The sequence below is a fragment of the Xyrauchen texanus genome, chromosome 14 (assembly GCF_025860055.1).
Source record: "Xyrauchen texanus isolate HMW12.3.18 chromosome 14, RBS_HiC_50CHRs, whole genome shotgun sequence".
NCBI classification, from domain to species: domain Eukaryota; kingdom Metazoa; phylum Chordata; class Actinopteri; order Cypriniformes; family Catostomidae; genus Xyrauchen; species Xyrauchen texanus.
Genome location: NC_068289.1, coordinates 28,776,931 through 28,796,132, shown reverse-complemented (window position 1 = coordinate 28,796,132; position 19,202 = coordinate 28,776,931). Strand labels below are relative to the sequence as shown.

Genomic DNA, 19,202 nt, shown 5'->3' with positions numbered 1-19,202 from the left:
TTCTGCTGAACACAAATTAAGCTTTTTAGAAGAATATCTGTTGGTTCTCACAATGCTAGTGAATGGGTACCCGAATTTTGTAGCTAAAAAAAGCAAATAAAGGCAGCATAAAAATAATCAGTAAGACTCCAGTTGTTAAATACATGTGCATATATATATATATATATATGCATATACAGTGGATATAAAAAGCCTGTTAAAATGCCAGGTTCTTGTTATGTAAAAGAACGAGACAAAGATAAATTCAATTGAAAAACAAACTGAAATCTTTGAGGAAAAAAAAAAAAAAACTCACAATAACCTGGTTGTATAAGTGTGCACACCCTTAAACTAATACTTTGTTTAGCACCTTTTGTTTTTTTTTTAAGTTTTACAAATTTTACATTTTATTACAGTACTCAGTCTTTTTGGGTAGGAGTCTATTAGCATGGCACATCTTGACATGGCAATATTTGCCCACTCTTCTTTGCAAAAGCTCTCCAAATCTGTCAGATTGCGAGGACATCTCCTGTGCACAGCCCTCTTCAGATCACCCCACAGATGCTCAATTGGATTCAGGTCTGGACTCTGGTTGGGCCATTCCAAAACCTTAATCTTCTTCTGGTGAATCCATGCTTTTGTAGATTATGGATGTGTGCTTTGGTTCGTTGTTGTGCTTCAACCTTGGTTTCATCAGACCATAACACATTTTCCCACATACTTTTGGGAGACTTGATGTTTGTTTATGCAAACTTCAGCCAGGCTTGGATGTTTTTCTTTGTTAGAAAAGGCTTCCGTCTTGCCACCCTACCCCATAGCCCATTCATATGAAGAATATGGGAGATTGTTGTCACATGTAGCACACAGCCAGTACTTGCCAGAAATTCCTGCCGTTCCTTTAATGTTGCTGTAGGCCTCTTGGAAGCCTCCCTGACCAGTTTTCTTCTCATCTTTTCATCAATTTTGGAGGGACGTCCAGTTCTTGGTAATGTCTCTGTTGTGCCATATTTTCTCCACTTGATGATGACTGTCTTCACTGTGTTCCATGGTATTTCTAATGCTTTGGAAATTATTTTGTACCCTTCTCCTGACTGATATCTTTCAACAATGAGATCCCTATGATGCTTTGGAAGCTCTCTGTGGACCATGGCTTTTGCTCTGAGATGCAACTAAGAAAATGTCAGGAAAATCCTACTAGAACAGATGAACTTTATTTGTGATTAATCAGAGTCACTTTAACTGATGGCAAGTGTGAAATGACCTCTATTTAACATGAATTTGTATGTGATTGGTTATTTCTGAACACAGCCACATCCCCAGTTATAAGAGGATGTGCACACTTATGGTAAGTGTTACCAGGTTATTGTAAGGTTTTTAATTTTAATTTTCCTCCCACGAAGATTTCAGTTTGTTTTTCAATTGAATTGTTCACATTATAGGTCACATTAAAAGTGGAAAGCGTTCTGACATGATTTATCTTTGTCTCATTCTTTACATCAGAACATCTGGTATGCCATGAGGGTGGATAAATGATGAGAGAATTTTAATTTTTGGGTGAACTATCCCGTTAAAGCTAGATTGTGATGTTTCTGGTCTTTGGTTTACTAATTTACTAATGTTTCAAACCACATCTCTGGTCTTCTAATTTAAATAATCTTTTGTTTCAAACCACATTTATTAGCAGTTTTAGCCACAAAGTTACAAGAATAATTAGATGATAATAAAATCTTTATACCAGTGGATTTCCATTGAAAAGAAAGTAGGATACTGGTTATTTTCCCATTTAATTTTGTTGAAGTGAAGTCTCTCAAGCTTACATCTTGTAGGATATTGAGGTATGCGACTTTTAGAAGGGAACTTTAAAGTGCCCTCATTCTCACACCATTATATATAAGGGTATTTGGTATGCTAAATTTAGAAGGAAATTTAGGGTCTTGAAATATGTGAGCTATGAACTAAATTAAACTGTCCTTATTGTACAATATTAGGTAATGAAATGTATAATGGAATTAGTCGTGTTTGACAACCATTATAAATTAGATAAATGACAAATAACTACATTATACCACCATTAAAATAGTAATACGACGTCTTGTTGTATCCGCTCACAATTTCTACTGTAAGGAATTAGCTTTAATAAGTGAATTATGATTAATTCACTTATTGTAGTGATATTATTCTCATGGCTTATTGAAAATAATCACATGTATTTAGGTACAGCTTTGAAGTTAAATCTTTTAGAAACAGAGATGAGATTATTTATCAAAATATATGACAGTCTTTGAACACAGACAAACTTTATTACTATTCTAAACATAAATATAATCTAACACACACACACACACACATATATATATATATATATATATATATATATATATATATATATATATATATATATATATATATATATATATATGAGACTGGTTGATGAAAAGAGTGACAGAATGTGAAATAAATTATCAATACAGTTAAAATTAACTTTATGGAGTCTGTTGACAATGCCTTAAGAACCATTTATCCTTTTTTGAGTCTACATCAATTTGCTATCGGATTACCCAAATTATTTAATTAATACACTAGCACTTTGAGCACAATATTGGAGATTTACTTGTGTGTAGTGGTCTTTCCTTGCATTCTTTGTGTTGCTTGGTTCTTGGCTCTTGGTTGAGAGTTTGTCCCGGTGAAGTTTTGGACCTCTGTAAGATCGTATAGTTATAGTCTGTATGAATGATGAGGTTGGCTTTGAAGCGAGGCCTTCTCTGATCCATAGAGATTGAGAGGCTTCCGTCTCGAGCTTCCTTGGACCTCACATGGCATGGGTTCCGATGAGATCCAGAGAAGATCTGGAGGGATGAGTCAGAGCGAAGTCTGTGCAGTCAGACGAGCAGAAGATGAAGTGCGTGAAGACAGAAGAGAAGAGGAAGAGAGCATGTTCTTCTTGTTTGGAAACATTTGAACTGAAATTGGCCGCATCCCCTAAGGTGTACTGTGCCAATCAGAAGTGACTTTTCAGAGTCACATGGTCAACTGGGCTGTCTTTTCCGACACTTGATTTATGGTCCTTTGTTTCAGATTTTTACAAATCTCAAAAAAAATAGTGCATATTTTAATCAGAGACATGATATTCGTTGTCATCAGCTTCCTCCATGTAACTAAGCGAGCGTTTGCATATCAAATTTGACATTTTTTCATTAATATTTGTACGTGTAGGTAACAAAACATGAAAATCCCTGGTTACAAATCATACTGGTTAATTCCTTGTTATACAACATGGATAACACTGCACACATTTTAAAGAGGTACATCAGGCTATAATCATTAATTTCTCAGTTATACAAGTTGCCACAATTCAAAGAAATTGTCAGAATTCCCTAGCAAGACTAGGTATTTTATAAATCATGGATTTAAATGCATTCTGTACATTTTAGAAGATTAAATCTGTAAAGTACTGTGACTTTGTGTAGAATGTTCCTGGATTAAGATGAAATGTGCTAGTATTCGAGTCATGCAAATCTGATGGTCTTTTGGAAACCTTTAAAAGAGAAGTCTGCTTTAACTCTGTGTGGAAGTTCAGGAGGTCATGCAGAGGGGCCTTTCTGAGCAATTTTGATGCCTGGGCCGTCTAATTTATAACGTTGTGGAATTCCAGGATTAAGAGTGGGTAAATCTTAGATTAAAATCATGTTGTTTCAATTCTTCTGCATTTATAATCCAACAATCTGATTGGTCTGTGCTTTTTACACATCTTTTAGAATGTTCACTTTTATGCTTCCAGTGTAGACAGACTCAGTCCATTGCGTCATAGTGCATCATATGAACAGACACTCCCAGTGTAGACATGGGGTTAAACTTACACTTTTAATAATGTTTACTATTAACAAATCGATTAAAACAATTTAACTAAATCGATTACATAAGACAGATGATTCATTAAATTAAAAGTAGTTGCATATATCATTATTTGTGGAAAATCTTCTAAATGACCTAGATAAGGGGACATAATTTAGTACAATTATTTTCTTTTTAATTATTAATTTTACTAAATCATCACATTAAATTGACAGTACTTTTTTAATTCACCTTGTTAAGGCTGTGCTGATATGATCATGTATCTTTGATGTATATCATGTTTTTTTTTTTTCACCCTTTTCTCACACTATTATATCAATATGTTTTTTATCTATTTAAGTTTACGTTCATATATACTACAATTCCATTTATGAAGTGTGTTTACATAGAGGTAAGATTTGTGAAAGGTAGCTCTGCGTTAGATACATGTTTAGATTAAATAGTTGTAAAACATTGGATATCTTCCCCCATCCCCAAAAATAAAGAATCCACATTTAAGGCTTCTAAAGGGGGAAATCCTGCCCATTTTCAGAAATGAATGAAATTTTGGGCTCTGTGTTTTATATTATTCTCTTATGATTTAGGACTCTGACTTTTGGCCTTGTACTGCTTATAATTCCATTCGTACCAGCCAGTAATCTGTTCTTCAGGGTGGGGTTTGTGATAGCTGAACGGGTGCTGTATCTCTCTTCTGCGGGCTACTGCCTCATTCTGGCCTATGCTGTGGGCTACTGTAGTTTGCATTGGAGGAAACACAAGGTAGGCATCCTGTTTTACACAAGTTTCCCACTAATATTCACCATCAGACCATAATTCACCATAACTAATGTTCCGTTGAGTTTGTGTTCATGTCTTGTGTGTGTGTGTGGGCTGACCACAGAGGCTGCTGAGAGCGGCTATGTTGATGCTGCTGTGTGTGAATGTGGCTCGCTCTGCACAGCGCAGTCAACAGTGGAGATCTGAAGAGAGTCTCTTCACCAGCGCCCTGTCTGTCTGTCCTCTCAATGCCAAGGTGAGACTGCACATGCTGTGGAAAGCATTATCACTAACTGTAATTCATCTACACTCCATTGTTGAAATCCATCATGGTAACTTCAGCTTAAAGGGGACCTATTATGCAAAATTCACTTTTACATGGTGTTTGAACATAAATGTGTGTTGGCAGTGTGTGTTCACAACCAACCTATAATAATAAAAATCCACCCAGTCCTTTTTTTTTAATCCCCATTAATTATATAAGCACTGTCTCAGAACAAGCCATTCGCAGATTTTGTACAAAGTGACGTCACTTTTTACAGGCCCTGCCCACGATTGTTGACGGACACTGCTGACAGACATGTTTGTTTGTGTGTGTTGTTTTGTTATAGCACACAGCGAATGCTGTAACAGTATTGTGTGTGTGTGTGTGTGTGTGTGTGTGTGTGTGTGTGTGTGTGTTACTCATCTATCGTTGCAAAACTGCTGAAAAAACTCTACAACAAATAAATACATTTATAAATAACCATTCGGAAACTTCCTAGTTCTTTCTCAAAGTTGTTACTTCTGACGGAGTCTCTCCCTCATCAGTGTCTGACTCCGGTTCAAACATATAGGGCTGGACACCACTATTTTAGCTGTCAGTCATATTGCTTATGATGTCTAGTTATCAGAAGCAAATGTCAAAAACTCTGCACTATTCTGGATATGGGGCAGGGAGCACCAGCTCATTTGCATTTAAAGACACATGCACACAAAACAGCTAGTTTTTATTCCCACTTAAAAATTGGCATATTCAACATGGTATAATAAATTAACTGTATGGTATTTTGAGCTGAAACATTCTGGGGACGCCAAAGTTTAAATGACATCTTGTGAAAAGGGACATAATAGGTGCCCTTTAACACACAAAATGCCTCCATAAATAAAGAGCTGATATTTTGAGTTCTGTTTAATAATAATAATTTAAAAAAACATCCAGAAGGACTGAACCTGTCACTTTGGAGTAAAACATAAGCTAAATGACAAAATTGTAGCCCTACATGGAATTTGCAAACATTCTGTGCTGATTGTGTGGGAAAATCTGCAGAATGGGTTAAGGAATTTTATTTTAAATATTTAATTTAGAATAAATAAGCAAAAATGTTCAACACACAAATATGCAAGGGGTGGGGGATGTGTAGAACATTGTAGAATGACGAGCTGTGGAGATTTCCATGCAGACCTTGTAATTAGTTAGGTGACTTAAATCACAATAAGAGAATTTGAGAAAAGCAAATTAATAATAATAAAAAATAATTATGGTTCCACATTTTTTTGCACACAGTAAGAAATGAATTAATTAATTAACTTGATTAGCTAACTTTCTCCTTTTTTGGCACAGGTGCATTATAATGTTGGCAAGAACCTTGCTGACAGAGGCAACCAGAGTGCTGCAGTCAAATACTACAGGGAGGCAGTAAGGTAAAAACCACGAGTCTCTGAGATTCTGTCTGGCCAAAAACACAAAATTATCATGGCTTTCAGCACTTTAAATAGTGCAGTGTTATAATCAGTGACATCAGGTGCATAATAGAGCTATTCAGGTTCTAGTCCAAAAACCCGGAAGAGAATCCACCATGGTTCCATCTGGATTTTCCAAGGTGGGTTTATAATGGGGTTTTTCAACCTATGAGTAAAATAAGGTCTGTTGTAACCATTACCTAACGATACATGGATGTTTTGTTCTACAATATAAATTATACACTTTCATACCTCGAACGTGAATTTTGAAGCCTGCAGTGTGTTCTTTTTATTTTTTTAAATGTATGCAATTCAATACGGCTTCAAAATTCAAGTTTTTTAATTTTCCTCATAAGTTTAAAAACCCCATTATAAAAACATAGGAATGTCCAGAGGGAACCAATGGCGAATTAGCCTTCTGGGTTCGCCGACAAATTGATATAGGGCTGTCGTGATTATTAAATGACCATCTGATTGTGGTTATTTGGTCTAACTGTTGTTATTTGAGACAACCGCGATTATTGAGCATTCAAATTCCAATCGCATTTTAATGCCCAAATCAGGGATTATAAGTGAATATTCTGTGTAAATGCCATGAATGGCGTGTTTGTGTGTCATTCAGTCATATCGCTGACCTGCACCACGGAGGTCAACAAGCTCCTGTCCTGAAGAGAGCGTGAATCGCTCTGATGCCTGTGCTGTCAGAAGATGCTTGCGCCAAACTCCCGTGAAAATAAAAACAAGTATAAACTTTGATAGTGAATGCAAAGCACTCCGATTTCACTTTAAACGATCATGTAATGGCAAATGTTCCTGGTTCATACATGCTGTGTTAATGACATGCAGTGACACAGAGGAGGAGACACACGTTTACTCTATTTCTGTGGAGTAATTAAAAGATGAAACTAAATCTCAAAGGTTTTGCTTCATGAGAAATAAGGGCTTGTGCGTTTAATCAGCGCATTAAAATATGCGTGAAAGTGAAGAAATTAGGAAAGACATTTTTTACTATTGCGTAATATAATAAAAACCGAAAATAAATATAACAAAATATATATAATAATTATATTTTATTTTTATATGGATAAAATATATGAGTTGAAAAAACAAGTGCAAACGTAAAATTGACAAAAATTGACCTATTTTAAGTATTTAGAAATATTTTTATATTTAAAACATAATTTTTCATGTCATTCATACATTTTTAAAACCTAAAAGGAAATCATAGTTTATTCCTATTTTATTATTTGATTTTTGTGGGGGTCTGGGTAACTCCGCAATTATTGACACTGACTAACACTCCTGGAGCAGCGAGTTCAAATCTAGGGTGTGCTGAGTGACTCCAGCCAGGTCTCCTAAGCAACCAAATTGGCCCGGTTGCTAGGGAGAGTAGAGTCACATGGGGTAACCTCCTTGTGGTCACGATTAGTGGTTCTGGCTCTCAATGGGGTGTGTGGTAAGTTGTGCGTGGATCGTTGAGAGTAGCATGAGCCTACACATGCTGGGAGTCTCCGTGGTGTCATGCAAAAGAGCCACGTGATAAGATGCGTGGATTAACTGTCTCAGAAGCGGAGGCAACTCCGCTACCCGGATTGAGGTGAGTAATTATGCCACCAGGAGGACCTACTAAGTAGTGGGAATTGGGTATTCTAAATTGGGGAGAAAAGTTTTTCTCCCCAATTTAGAAAAACTTTTTATTATTTTCAAATTTATATTTGAAATTTAAATATGTAAAAATGACTTCTTAAGCTGTATGAAGCACAAATGCAGATAAAAAGCACACCTTAATATGACAATTTATATGACAATTAATCACGAAACCCCTTAAAGAAGCAATTAATCATCACGGCCATAAAACAGAAAATGAATCGTCATTATTAAAATTATTTGTTTGATGATTAATCATTTACATTTACATTTATGCATTTGGCAGACGCTTTTATCCAAAGCGACTTACAGTGCACTTATTACAGGGACAATCCCCCCGGAGCAACCTGGAGTTAAGTGCCTTGCTCAAGGACACAATGCTGGTGGCTGTGGGGCTTGAACCAGCATCCTTCTGATTACCAGATTACCAGTTATGTGCTTAGACCACTACACCTCCACCACTCCATAATCATCAGCCATAATCGTCATAATCGTGCCCTAAATTGACGACATAGCTGAACAGCTCTATATCGACTCTGTAGCTATGTTCAAAAATCTAATAAGCTGCCTTGCTGTCTACTGTCTACATGTTCAACTAGCTTCTATGCCAGCATCCTAACTGAACCTCATGAGAAACCCATCTCTCAATTGAATTGGAACAGAGCTCATGACTCTTGTAGCATTTAGTTTGGAAACAGAATGTGGTTCATCTATCTGAAGCATGTGATATTCTGTATATGAAATATAAGCTTTGTGTTTTCATTTTTCTTCTAGCCTCTGTGTTAGTTTTGTTTGTTTGTTGTTACAGATTTCACCCCAAGTACGTCCATGCCATGAACAATCTTGGTAACATATTAAAGGAAAGAAATGAGTTGCAGGAAGCTGAAGGGCTCCTGTCAGCTGCAGTTTATATACAGTGAGTAAACAAATATAGCAGTTGTTTAATTGTGAGAAACCTTTAATATCATGTGTCATTCTTTAAACTTTTCGCTTCTACCTTGATTGGGTCAGGCCTGATTTTGCTGCTGCTTGGATGAATTTGGGTATTGTGCAGAACAGTCTGAAAAAGTTTGAAGCAGCTGAACGGAGCTATTGGAATGCGATTAAATTTAGGAAGAAATACCCAGACTGTTACTACAACTTGGGACGCCTGGTAAGCAATGGGTTTTCTCTGTAAAAATGTTTAAACATTCTCTTTATTGCTTTTTTTTAAGAGTGATGCAAGATGTAATTTAAACTACATGTATATGACATTTCAATAGCATATATTTTCCAATTAGCATTGACAATATTTAACAATATTCAACTTTTTACACACAAAAACAAAAATTCTTTGTAATTTTTATACAGCAAGAGCCTTAATACATTTAAAACATGTTTAGATTGTGGGGATCTCATTTGTAAGTAAACAGAAAAAAATAGATTTTTAATATGTCTGTGGTTATGGTAAATATGGTAAATGGTCTGCACTTATATAGTGCTTTTTTAACCTTAGCGGTTTACAAAGCGCTTTACACTATGAACTCATTCACCCATTCACACACACACACCAATGATGGCAGAGCTGCCATGCAAGGCGCTAGCTTGCCGTTGGGAGCAACTTGGGGTTCAGTGTCTTGCCCAAGGGCACTTCAGCATGTGGTGTCATGTGGGCCAGGAATCGAACCACCAACCCTGCGATTAATGTCCAACCCGCTCTACCACCTGAGCAACGGCTGCCTGTTTAGGGCTGGGTATTGATACAGATTTCACAATTCAGTTCGATTCTGATTCACAAGCTTCCGATTTGATATCGATTCTTCTGGGTACATTTCTGTTACAATGTCCATTTTGCTAACATATAAAAGAAGTTCTCTCTCTCAGCTAATGCTCTTAATTATAAAGGAACCTTCTAAGCAACCCTTCTTGGTACAATTAGAAAATATTACAAATGACAAACTGTAACATGACAAATTATACTATATTCTGTTATTAGTTAGTCAAATTAGTCACATTTTAGCTTTTAAATATTTTTCAAATTCAGTCCAGTACATAATTTAATGTCTTGAAATTGCATATTATGTTGCTGTGGGAGGGCGGAGGGCAGGGCCGGGTCATGATCCTACACACCCGGTCCCGTATTAGGCTAATCAAGCCTCTGAGGTATAAAGGTCGACTGCAGAGGATCATGCTGGAGAGGGAGATCATGACATAAACGTCGTGCCCTGATTGGTGAGGATTTCTTTTGGAATCCCCACCCGGGAGATTATTTTGAAGAGTGCCCCTGCAACACTACGTTCTGAGATGTTGCTCAGAGGCACTGCTTCCGGATATCGTGTTGCATAATCCACCAGGACTAATACAAAGCGATGTCCGCATGCTGTCCGTTCTAATGGCCCGACGAGGTCCATCCCATTTCTGTGGAAGGGGGCGCAATGGCGCTTTTGGGGTGGACGGCGGATTTACCAGCTGACATTCGCGGCACGCCGCACACCACCTGCGGACGTCGCCGCCAATGCCCGGCCAATAGAAACGGGCTATTAGTCGGAGCAGTCTCTTTCTTTCCCCTAGGTGACCTGCCATGGGATTATAATGAGCCGCCGGGAAATGGCTCCATGGAATCAACAACTGTGACACATTCTCTTTTGTTTGAGTGTCCTGTGTCACTCTTTATAACTGGTAATTTATAATGGAAAAATAAGGGTATGAAATGGCGATGCCCGGCCGGAAGTTGTTGACCATCAATTACTCTCACTTGGTCAAAGGCGTGCTTGAGGATTTCGTCCCGCGACTGCTCCAAAGGGAAGTCCCCCTCGGGGAATTCCCTGAGAGGAGGGGCGATAACCTCGCCCCCTCCCTCGTCATTCTGACTTGAAGCAGTCGAGGACGGCCCTGGCTCCGCATCGCACATCTTCCTATTTTAGTGCAGGACCCATCCACGCAAATTCCCCTTAATATTTTCTTAAAGCCCGGCCAATCAGTCCCCAAAATCAGCGGATGAGTGAGGCGGGAACTAACCGCAGCCTCCAAGCTATGTTTTTCCCCCCGGAATTTGATCAGCAAGGTCACCATAGGATACTTGTGAACATCCCCATACACACACCTCACCCTCACCAGCTTAGCTGTGCCCAAAGCCCCGGGTTAAACCAAACGTTGGTGGATGGTGGTCTGATTACACCCTGTATCCAGCAACGCTTGGTAAGTAGCCCCCTTGATTCTTACCGACGCCGGGCGGTGGCACTGGACCCACTCTGCCATTCTCCTGAGCAAGCGTTGGCCAAACTGCTCCAGCACCACCTGGTCGATGATTCCCTGGACATGGCGGTCCCCCACTAGCAGCCACCTCCGGCAGGCGTCCCGGAGTCATTGGGCGAAGGCAAATGGGGGGGGCGGAAGTCTCTAGCCTCATGCTCCGGAAGAGCTGGCGATTCTCCTCCGGGCTCCGACCAACCCGTTGCAGAATGGCTCTCTTCCCGGGCGGACCGGATGCGGGGAACGGCCGCCGTCCGCTGAGCAAGTGGGGACTGGATACCCCGACCGCCTGGAGTGAGGGAGCCGCTGCCGGGGGCGGAGGAGTGCCCTGCCATCCCCAGAGACGCAGAGGGGTCGAGGGAGACCACCGTCCACGAGGGGAGAGAGTGACAAGGGAACCCCGTGTTCCCAAGAAAGACTTAGTGAAAGTGCTGTACATAAAAGTGTGTTATAAATATTAAAAACCCTGTTACCTGTGGAGTTATCACAACCCTGTTTCCTGTGTTTACCCTCTCTCGAAGCGAGAGCATTCCACACTGGTGCCAAAACCCGGGACTCAATATTTTTTTTTCTGCTCTGTTCGTTCCTGAAACGATGGAAGGTGATCGCCCCATAGAGTCCTCCCAGTTGACAGGGGTCCTCCAGTCCCTCGCTGCATTACACTAGAGCCACCAACAATCCCTGCTTGAGCTCTGGCAGGACCAAGATCGCCGATTCTTCGAGATCATGCGGGCTCAAGCAGAGGACCGACATGCGATCCGGAGTCTTCTGAGCCAGGAGGCCGCCCCGGCTGCAGCCCCAACCCCGGACCCCCTGTGCCTTGTTGCCCCCGCCCGCGTTACAAAAGATGGGGGCGGCAGACGATCCGGAAGCGTTCCTGGATCTCTTTGAGCGTACCGCTGAGATCTGGGGCTGGCCGCACAATCCTCTGCAGTCGACCTTTATACCTCAGAGGCTTGATTAGCCTAATACGGGACCGGGTGTGTAGGATCACGACCCGGCCACGCCCTCCGCCCTGCCACAGTTGCATATATATTTTTGTTACATTTTTATTGTTTGACAGGTAGCATCAGTGAGTAAGCGCATATAACGAGAAAAGACGTGCATGGTTTCTTTAGCGCATCAATGATAAGAATTTTTTTTGTTGTTTTTAGTCAGCGACTGACTAAAAAAAAAACAGAAAGGGTATTATAGACATTATTCAATGGCATATAGATCTGTGGATCTCATCTTTGGACACACAGAACGAGTTAAACCAAACTTTTACTCTCAACATGCAGTGAATGGAGCTCTGTGCTAATAACTTCTCCACTATACTACCCAATCACTGGGGAGTGAAATCTGAACATTTACTAGCCAGTGGCTAATCATTACATTTTTTATTTGCATAGCGTGATATTTGGTTTTACATGCAAATTATTTTGCATTATAGAGGGTTGCCACATAGAATGAAAGATCGATCTTGGGATTTAAGAATTGATATCAAGATCGTTCATAAGAGAATCGCGATGCATCGGAAAATCTATAGTTTTACCCAGCCCTATCTATGGTGGTTTTGGTCTGGGGCTATTACGTTAAAGGTGTAATTTATTAATTATGTTAGGAAATTGGCAATTCTGTTTTAAATATTGGCAATAATAATGTTAATACCATGCTACTTTTATTAAAGATTTGATTCTTCCTGACTGAATTCCAAGAATGATAATCAACTACAAATTACAGTTTCATTAGAGCCGTGGCCTAGCGGTTAGTGCACATTTTTTAGACATGTTGAGCCTTTTTGCTCATGCAGGAAACACAGGTTTGACCCAGCATGTCATTTTCTGGCCCCATTCGCCGCCTTTCTCCAAGTAATGTAATCTTTAAAAAAAAATCTCCACTGTTTACTCCAGCCTTAAAGTTTTTGTTTGAAAAAACTTTATTTACTGTAAATAAAGGAATGAATAAATCTAGTCTTGGCACAAATTGGCCGATTGTTTGTGACTGGAGCTTATTTGTTTTATATCCAGTATGCAGACCTGAACCGCAGCGTGGATGCTCTAAATGCCTGGAAGAACGCCACCATGCTGAAGCCTGACCATAGCCTGGCGTGGAACAACATGGTCATACTGCTGGACAACACTGGTATGACATGGTGAAAAATGTATCATTTGATTGGATCAAAAAAAGAACAGTTTGTCAGTTGATATTGTCACAACCATAGATCAGTTGACAACACATATGTAGGTTCATTTTAAGTATATTTTCATGTACTTGTGGTCTTATTACATAACTCCCTGGAAGATTTGATTTTGATCAATTGCAGCAATCTGCAGTCTAATATTTTTCACCCTGTTTATTTTGTGATAATGGCCAGCTGACCTTACCTATATCACAGTTTAGCAATGCAGTATAGATCCATGTTAGTCCAAGTCCAGACAGGGGCAGTCATGTATGCATAAACTGAGTGAGTGTTCTCATTAAACGTGACCTTGACCCTGCCCTTGGGTAAACAGATCATCTTGGCCTCCTCCCAAATCTTCCTGCCTTCTTGTTTTTTTCTGCTGTCCCAAGAATAGCAGTGGCTCATAACTGTGTGTGTGTGTGTGTGTGTGTGTGAGAGAGAGCGAGAGAGAGGTGTGAACTTCCATTCTGCAGATGCTGAGCGTCAGGTGCACGCTACTGCATGGGGCCATGCTGCATAATTAGTTCACCCTTTACAACAATTAACTCCTGCACCCCATCCTTACCCCCTTATCTTGTCAGAGACCCTAAAGGGATAATTTCGCAACTTACTACAATAATATTAGATTTAATCATATTTGATTGCTTTTTGTGGCATGTATTGTAAAGAGCACATTGCATAAAATAGTTAGGAAAATATACAAGGGCTGGGTGATATAAATTTTGACAATATTTGAAATGTTTCAATATATGTCTATTTGCTCTAAAATTACTTAATAATCTAAAAAAAAATTATGTTAATAATTTTCTTTCATTCAGAGGAACAATCTTTTCCACCAAACAATCGTTGTCAAGTAAATTCAAAATGTTTTAATATAGTAGCAATCTAATTAAAATAATCAAGACCTGTTTTCCACAAAATAACAGGGAAGTATGGTATTCACTCATCTTCAATTATGAGAACCAGTATATACATAGTTTTAAACACAATACAAAGAAACAAATGGTAACATTACCAACATATATTTTTCTAAAAGATAAAAAAAAATGCCACACGTTACCTCTGTGAACATTTTTGAGCACTGAAGCAAACAAATCATGAGTCCATTCATGGACAGTTTGATGTATTTCACAGAACTGAATCAAACACTTTTTTGCTACTAAAGTGTAAATCAGAGATATATCTTAATTATCTAATATTTGCAAGTCATGAGACAAAGGAATGTCAGGAAACTAGTCTACATGACATGGTCTTTAGGAAAAGAATGGCCAAATAAAAAGTGCATTAAAATTATTGCGATAATAACGATGTTGCTGAATTTATAATGCTAGCAAAATCAATGTGAATAGCTTGTGAATAGTTGATATATTATCCAGTTTAATATCCAGCTTAAATAATGAACAGAGTTGTCAAATCATCTGTCAAATGTATTTATAGCCATATACTGTATTACTGTGCTTGTTTTCCAAATAACAAAAACACTCTTTGCTCAAAAGTTTCCGTTCTGACAAGATGTTACAGGATTAACAGAGGATGTCCTTTTTGGGAAATGCCAGCATAAGAACCCAACATGATTAGACTGGAAGAGCAAGAATCAGCAATGCTTGAAATTTATGTATTAAAAGCTTTGTGTGTTGTTTTAAAGCATCTCTTCCCTGCCGTGTGGAGAATGGCGCGATTCCCCAACAGAAGCCGTTTATTCAGACGCGTCTCCCAGGCAGGTTGGCCCTCCCTGGAGAGTTTTGGCATGGTCCATTTTCCCTGCCAACTACTCCCTCTGCATTTTCCAGCCTCAGTTGATCCTAAAACCCCTCGAAGTAAATTACCACAATAAAATCTAAGATGTTTTCTATTACTATTGTTTCACTATAAGATTAAACTGAAAAAGCATTGAGAAAGTGCACAAACATAAAACATGAGTCACGTGAGTTTAGGTTTCAACTATGAAGAAAAGTCCTCTGCAGCTCATGAATTTGATAAGGGCCAGACGGTGAGAGAGAATCTATCTGACTCTGTGGTCAGAGGGAGTTTTGACATCTGGATCAATAAGTCAGTAGCCCTTGTGTTGCCCTCTAATTAGGAAACTAAAAGAATCAGTCATGTGTGGAGTGGAAAAACTCTCTTCTGGAGAACATTGACACCAGAGCAATCCGCTCAGCACAGTCAACAGAAATTACAGAATAACACTATGGTTGTCCTTTCATAATGTCTAGAACCATATACAAAAATATACATTCATTTGGGAAATTGTCTGTGTTCCACAATTTTCATTTTGGGCTTTTTTTATTGGCCAGCTGTAATGATTGAGAGGGAGACAACATGAGCCAGAATCGAACCTGGGTCTAACACTATATATATATATGTCTGGAGCATGTGTGCCAACCGCTGGGTCATGGCTCAGATGTTCTAAAATGGTGCTTGCCCATGCAAAACTCGAGGCCACCATATAAGGGTGTTCTATGTTTGCCAGGACATTGTTGTGCTGTTGTTAAAGGGATAGTTCACCAAAAAAACAAATCCTCATAATTGAATCATCCTCATGCTATCCTAGATGTGTATGAATTTCTTCCGCTGAACACAAATTAAGATTTTTAGAAGAATATCACAGCTCTGTAGGTGCATACAATGCAAGTGACTCCAGTGGATAAATCCATATATTCATAAGTGATATGATATGTGTGAGTGAGAAAAAGATTAATATTTAAGTCCTTTTTTATGATCAGGCTCCACTTTCACATTCTTCTTTTGTTTTTGGCAATTCGCATTCTGTGTGCATATCACCACCTACTGGGCAGGGAGGAGAATTTATAGTAAAAAAAAAGGACTTAAATATTGATCTGTTTCTCACCCACATCTATCATATTGATTCTAAAGATATGGAGTTAACCACTGAAGTCATCTTTATGGGATTTTTGAAGCTTCAAATTTTTGGTACCCATTCACTTGCATTGTGAAGACCTACATAGCTAAGAAATTCTTCTAAAAATGTTGTGTTCAGCAGAAGAAAGAAAGTAATACACATCTGGACTGGCATATGGGTGAGTAAATGAATAGATTTTTGGGTGAACTATTCCTTTACAATGTTGTGTGCCATGTGGTTACTAGGAGGTTATTAGGGTATTCCGGTTGTTTGCTAGTGTGTTGCTTATTGGCCCAAGTCAAAATAGCCCATCAAGTCTGTATGATATCCTGGTCTCAAGTTATGGCTCAGGTGCCTCCTTCAAAATAAGCATTTTTACATCCATTCAGTCATCTGCCATGTGAAAATCATTAAGTTTAATTGTCTAGAAAAGTAAAAGCAAACCTACTGAAACCTCAAAATGCTGTACTATTTGAGGGCTAGGAGTTTGTTCATATGACTAACCTTATTTAAACCATGAATTAGTAACATGATATGATATATTTAATGTTTTACCATTTATTTCAGGAAACCTGGCTCAAGCTGAGCTGACTGGGAAGGAAGCCTTAAAGATACTGCCAAAAGATCACACCATCTTGTTCTCTCTTGCCAATGTACTGGGGAAACAGGAAAAATACAAGGTTGATACATATTTTTAATGTAGCGCGGTTTCTGTGAAAAAAATATTTGTGAAATATGTTTGATAAAGAAGGAACATATGCATTTCAAAGACATTTTACCTGCACAAGACATTCAAACCACAACATCATCATAACCAATGTTCCTTTTTCTCCCAGGAGTCGGAAGGTTTCTTTCTTAACGCTTTGAAGATCAACTCAAATGTTGCCAGTTGCCATGGCAATCTTGGTTAGTCTCCCAGCATCCCGCTGGCACTTCAGTATTGTCACAAAAACAGTTGTTCAAGTTTGACTTCTGCAATGTTACTTGATACCGGCATAAATTGGTGTGATTGAATCAATAAACCAAACGAAGTGGCTGTGATTCTTGTTCCATTCACAGGGGACCAGTGCTGACTTACTGTAAAGTCCCTTGATTTAAGTGACAAAGTCTTTTTGTTTTTGTGTGTGTGTGCTGTTGCAGCTGTTCTTTATCACCGGTGGGGAAAACTACAGTTAGCAAAGAAGCACTACGAACTGTCTCTTCGGCTGGACCCCAATGCTCCAGGGACCAAGGAAAACTACAACATGCTAAAACGCAAACTAGAGCAGCAGCACAAGACTGTTTGATAACACTGTTTTTGATATCTGCATGCCACAAAACTATTTGTATGGTCACTTCATTACTAAATTAAAATTCATCTTATTAATGTTCACCTTTGTATTTTATGAATATACAATGATCACATGGTTGAAACGCGGCGCTTTGATTCTAGCCACATTATGGTCTTTTAAAAGTATACTCTAGTTCACCCCAACATTTTTTTTTTTTTTTTTTTTGTAAGTCATACGGGTTTGGAACAACATGAGTACATAATAATAATTTAAAAAAATGTGGGTGTGAAATTTCCCTTTAAGGTCAAGACTGTGGTTTCTTGAGCGACTCAAATGATTTTGTCACGTGTAACTGTAGTCTCAAGACATATGGAACAAATCCACTATGTTAACTTTCATCTTTGACCCCATGTTATGTCAGCTGGGTCTCTATTTATTAGTCTGCTACACTTTGTAATTGCAAAGTATGTTACCATTGGCCATCCACCAAGAATGTAACCCACTGTGGACATCTCGACAAACTGCATTTTAAAATGTTGAGTTACCATGAGTGAGACATCAGCATCTGACATTGCCAGGCAAATGTTTTTTTGTTATTATGTTTGTTTGCACACCTTTCATGGTATCTCAGATAAAGTACATGTCTCAAAGACTGGATCATACCCATTCGTTCTTCTGAAGTCTCTGTAGTTAATGTTGGAAAGGTGTTTTTTTTTCCCCGAATCTGTTCTGATGCGCAGAAGAACAAAACAAAAAAAACAGTGAAGTGCAGAATTGGAGCTTCAAAGGAGGTGGAACGCAGTCCCTAGGGGCATCTCACACATGCTGGCTGCTCTTGAAATTTAGTGGGCCAAGCGAGGGCTGACCTCAGGACACAACCTCAGTCAATAAGTCTCTTCCTTGGATTAAAGTGCATCATGCTTCTATTTTTCCACCTGCTCTCTACCCCCCCACCCCCAAGCCTTCAGGATATGGATATGACCGGGGTTGTTGGTTCTAATGATACCATCCATTACAGTGTATTGATAACATAGATATACTGATTCAGTGATTATGAGCATGCTGTAGTAGAGAAGCATTACTAGAGTCACCGTCTTTTTACTGCTGTTATTTAAATTAGTTTGATTTGTTAGATGGTTAATCTTTATAATAAAATTAATAGTTTCAGTCTTGGTCAACACCGCATTGTCCTCCTGAGACCCAAGCGCGACTGCTGTGTGCATTTTCTATTTAACTTTTTGATTTGTAACTAGTAGCACCCAATAAACAAGCAAAAAATAAATAAAATTCTAGAGCAAATAGTTTTCCTAAAAATGTATGTCTGCATAGGTGGATATTGGGACAAAGTTGAGAAAATGTAAATAATACCAAGCTATAGAAAGTCTATAGAAAGATGATTTTTTTCATCAAATTGTTGATTATGTTTCCAGGAGTGTTGGTTAAATCAATCAATATTTATTTATAAAGCACATTTAAAATCAACCACAGTGCTGTACAGTATAAAAAGAAAGAATTGCTATAGCAGTTATAACTGGAAACAAGGTAAAAACATAAAATATTAAAAATAACAATGATTATGGGTTATTAAAAGCCAGAGAAAACAGGTAAGTCTTTAGGACAGATTTGAATGCTGAGATTGAATGGGCTAGCCTGATGTGGAGAGGTAACCGGCAACCCAAAATGCACGATCACCTCTTTTTATGTCTAGATCAAGGCACAG

General features: G+C 38.6%; 1 protein-coding gene across 6 annotated transcripts in view; it reads left to right on the top strand.

The window, feature by feature from the left end:
- The window catches only part of LOC127654836 (protein O-mannosyl-transferase TMTC4-like), a 33,535-nt gene extending 14,790 nt beyond the window's left edge, over nt 1–18,745 (top strand). For 5 of the 6 annotated variants that reach the window (XM_052142325.1, XM_052142324.1, XM_052142323.1 and 2 more), the window contains 9 exons: nt 4,416–4,590; nt 4,712–4,843; nt 6,191–6,270; nt 8,765–8,872; nt 8,968–9,109; nt 13,197–13,311; nt 16,779–16,891; nt 17,048–17,117; nt 17,352–18,745. In XM_052142325.1, coding sequence (XP_051998285.1) covers nt 4,416–4,590; nt 4,712–4,843; nt 6,191–6,270; nt 8,765–8,872; nt 8,968–9,109; nt 13,197–13,311; nt 16,779–16,891; nt 17,048–17,117; nt 17,352–17,497 — 1,081 coding nt within the window. In that variant the 3' untranslated portion in view covers nt 17,498–18,745. The remainder of the gene's footprint in view (nt 1–4,415; nt 4,591–4,711; nt 4,844–6,190; nt 6,271–8,764; nt 8,873–8,967; nt 9,110–13,196; nt 13,312–16,778; nt 16,892–17,047; nt 17,118–17,351) is intronic. The other variant, XM_052142326.1, reaches the window with a different exon arrangement.
- Nucleotides 18,746–19,202: the final 457 nt, after the last annotated feature.